The following is a 4107-nucleotide window of genomic DNA, read 5'->3' as shown; positions in this document are numbered from 1 at the left end:
TAGGGGTGGTGGAAGGGGAGGAGGACGGGGGGTGGGGGTGAATGGGTGACGGGCACTAGGGGGGCACTTGACGGGATGAGGACTGAGTGTTATTCTGTATGTTGGTAAATTGTACACGAATAAAAAATAAATTTATTAAAAAAGAAAAAGAAAAAAAAGAAAAGAAAGTCAGTGAAAGGATGTTGAAATTAATGAAATCCTATATTAACAATGTTCCTAATTTCAGTATTTTGGAGGGCAATAAACTTCCAAAGACATATACTAATGCTGAAATACAGGAATTTTCAACAAGTGTGTAGTTTTGAATGTGTGATACCACTTCCATAGTGGAATGAATGGCAGCAAAGAGGAAGCCGAGCTCTGGCTCATTAGAAATCTGTTAAAATAAAAATCAAAACAAACTTGATTCCTATAGGAAAAATGTAGTTATTTCTTTAAAATTGCATGGGATATGTGAAGTATTTATGTTCACCTTTTGATGCTTTATGATATTTTACTAAAATAGTATTGAAATCAGTTTTTTCCTTTATATTTCTGAAAATAAAATATTATTTGTTGATCACATTTTGATAGTAGAAAAAATCATTGAAACAATAATCATTGAAACTTTTAATTTTGGATTATTATTCTATTATTATTATTATTCTGTCACATAAAAACATCCTAAGTTCATATTTTTAGAAAAAGTTTCAAATGAAAAAAAATCATATAAACATTTTAGTCAAGCATAGGTGTCTTATTTATTCTTTGTCATGGTATATTTTATTTGAATTGTTTATGTCTAATTTGTGTAATTTTATTGTATTTCTCAGAAACTTTCTCAAGGTTCTAATTTTGGGATAAGGTCAGATTATTTTTTAATGATTTGCATCATTTATTCATGACAGACAAAGAGAGAGGGGAGCATAGAAATAGGCAGAAGGAGAAGTACCTTCCCTGCAGGGAGCCAGAGGCAAGATTGGATCCCAGGACCCCAGGATCACGCCCTGAACCAAAGGCATATGCTTAACCACTGAGACACCCTGGTGCCCCAGGATAAAGGCAGATTCCAAATACACTGTTACATACTCTTCCACATGTTCCAGATGCATACCTTTACACCAGTGCTTGTCATGTGGCATTGCCCCAGATAGCGCCGCCTCCTGAGAACAAAGCCCCCACTTTGGGACTACTTCTTTGCCCCAGATCAAGACGAGGTCCCAGAGAGAGAGTGTTTCATTAATATCATTCTTGTCATTACTATTGTTTTAACCTGTGCCTGTCTGACGGACTGGACCAAAACTTCTTTGGTAAGAAAACAAGAAGTCATACATAGCACAGCTCTTAATTCCACAATCCTATTAATTTAGGAGTTCAAACTATTTTGAATGAGATAGCTTTTAACTAGTTATGCAAAAACTAGTTTTCAAAGTAGACTTCACACTCACTAGAATGAATATTTCTTTTTCCCATAGTGAATGTTTGTATGAATATGTAAGTATGTGTTTGTATCTGTGTGAATGCATGACAGAAAGAAAGAGAGAAAGAGACAGAGAGAGAGAGAGAGAGAGAGAGAGAGAAATGAAAGGAGACAAAGATAGAAGACAAAATAAGAATCCAAGATGAGTTACCCAGGGAGCCTATCTCTGCTTTCTGGGACCCATTTAAATACTTCAGCAAAAATATGAGTATGTGTGACAAAATGCTACTGAAACCACATTCAGCCTCTGATTGTATGAATCTAGGTTGAGAAGAGAAAACAGAAGACAGACACTCAACACACACTGCCACACTGAACCAGAAGTTCTGAACCAGGGGTCTCTGAGCCAACATGTTCAAGCTCAATGGCACGATCTTCATGCCCCCGGTGCTGACACTGATTGGGATCCCCGGCTTGGAGTCTGTGCAGTTCTGGATTGGAATTCCTTTCTGTGCCATGTATATTGCATCTCTATTTGGGAATTCCTTGATCTTGGTCATCATCAAATCAGAACGCAGCCTCCATGAGCCCATGTATCTCTTCCTGGCAATGCTTGGAGCAACAGACATTGCTCTCAGTACCTGCATCCTACCAAAAGTGCTAGGCATCTTCTGGTTTCATCTGTCTGACATATACTTTGATGCCTGTCTCTTTCAGATGTGGCTTATCCATTCCTTCCAGTGCATTGAATCAGGAATTCTGCTGGCCATGGCCCTGGACCGCTATGTGGCCATCTGTGATCCCCTGAGACACGCATCCATCTTTACACACAAACTTCTCACTCAAATTGGAGTGGGAGTGACGCTCAGAGCAGCCATCTTTGCAGCTCCATGTCTCATCCTCATCAAATGTCGGCTGAAACACTTCTGGACCACTGTGGTCTCCCATTCATACTGTGAGCACATGGCCATTGTGAAGTTGGCAGCAGAAGACATTCGAGTCAACAAGATCTATGGTCTCTTTGTGGCTTTCATTATACTTGGTTTAGACGTAGTTTTTATAACACTCTCCTACATCCGAATATTTATAACTGTCTTCAATCTGCCTCAGAGGGAAGCTAGGCTCAAGGCCTTCAACACCTGCATTGCCCATATTTGTGTCTTCCTTGAGTTTTATCTCCTTGGTTTCTTCTCCTTTTTTACACACAGGTTTGGGTTCCATATTCCACCCTACATTCATATTCTTCTGTCCAACCTTTACCTGCTTGTCCCTCCTTTGCTCAATCCTATAGTATATGGGGTGAATACTAAACAGATTCGAGATGGAGTGACTAAAATTTTCCACTCTAAAAATCCATCTTGATTTCCTACTCTCTCATTTTATCTCAAATAACAATAACAAGAACAACCAAGCAGTGAAAAAAATGTTCCATCAAAGTCTATTCTTTCTCAATTCATTGTTTAAAGTTTTATGAAGTTATAGTTTTCCATTCAAGATGGTAGATTCTGACTCTTATTTTTAAATATTCACTTCTTTTGGGTAAATATTAGTTGAAATACACAGAACTAATCATATTGTCTGCACACGATGTATATAGAAGACAAAAACTATGAATAAATTTTTAAAACTCAATCACATTTAGTCACTAAAACCAATATTTTAAAATTCAAATTAAATATTAATATTTTGCCATCTGCATATAAACATCAATGGTTTTTTTCTATGTAAGAAATTCAATATATTTTGATTCTAATGTATATGTAACTAATTCCATCATTTTTCTACTATCATTTATGATTATACTTCATCATGCTAAAGTATGTTACTTAGTGATCATGTTTTAAGCACTAAGTGGAGATTGAAATTTTTAATTTATGCATCAAAATGCAATCATAATTTCTTCTTTTCCCACAAAATATTTCACACAGCCTATTATAGGAATTAGATTTCTTAACGTAAATTAAGTTCCAATAGATTTATGTGAATGGAGGACATGTGAAATAAATATGGCATGAGTTTCAGTGAGCACATTTGCTTATTTTGTTTTAAGACCTTACAAATAAGTACAACAATATTATAAAGAATTTTATAACTTTAAGGATACATAAGATAAAGAATTTAAATTAAAAGTCAAGTGCAAGCTGATAAAGACAATTTTGTGGGTAGATACATGATGATGGCCTAATGTTAGACAATGGAAGATGTGGATTCAGGCCCTCTCTCATTCTATCTACTACCCCCTGGTTGATTTATTTTCACATCATGTTCTTTGATCTAAACCTGCCTTTTCCCCATTCTATGTGGTTGATGAAGTACAGTGTCAGACTCCATGAGGGCAAAATGTAACGATTTCTTATATTAATGTGTTTGGGTTTTGGAGTAAATTTTTCACATGGAGACCTGGTCCTCTGCCACACACAAAATTGTATGGGGCTTTCATCATTAACATTGCACCTTTCTGTAATTCCAAAGATGATCAATAATCTGAATAGTGCCAAAAGTCAGAATTTTCCCAACTGGACATCTGTTCTTGCTTTTAAAACATTAGTCTCTCCAAGAGATCTATCCATTTCTGTTACTTCCCCCCCCCCCACACACACACACACTCATTGTGATACAGTCTCTAGCTGGAGCCTCTGTCTCTGATTCCTATATTGGCAGAATCTTTGTTCTATAGGAGTAGGTTCAACATTTTTTGATATCTTTCC

The 4107-nt window shown here is 36.4% G+C and overlaps 1 protein-coding gene across 1 annotated transcript; it reads left to right on the top strand.

The window, feature by feature from the left end:
• The first annotated feature begins 1810 nt into the window (after positions 1 to 1810).
• LOC121476039 (olfactory receptor 52A5-like) lies at positions 1811 to 2761 on the top strand. Its single transcript, XM_041729765.1, has one exon. The coding sequence runs from the start codon at positions 1811 to 1813 to the stop codon at positions 2759 to 2761; it is 951 nt and encodes a 316-aa protein (XP_041585699.1).
• The last annotated feature ends 1346 nt before the right edge of the window (positions 2762 to 4107 follow it).

The sequence above is a fragment of the Vulpes lagopus genome, chromosome 15 (assembly GCF_018345385.1).
Source record: "Vulpes lagopus strain Blue_001 chromosome 15, ASM1834538v1, whole genome shotgun sequence".
Classification (NCBI taxonomy): Eukaryota; Metazoa; Chordata; class Mammalia; order Carnivora; family Canidae; genus Vulpes; species Vulpes lagopus.
Note: the sequence above shows the minus strand (reverse complement) of the source record. Positions and strands in the feature narration are given on the sequence as shown.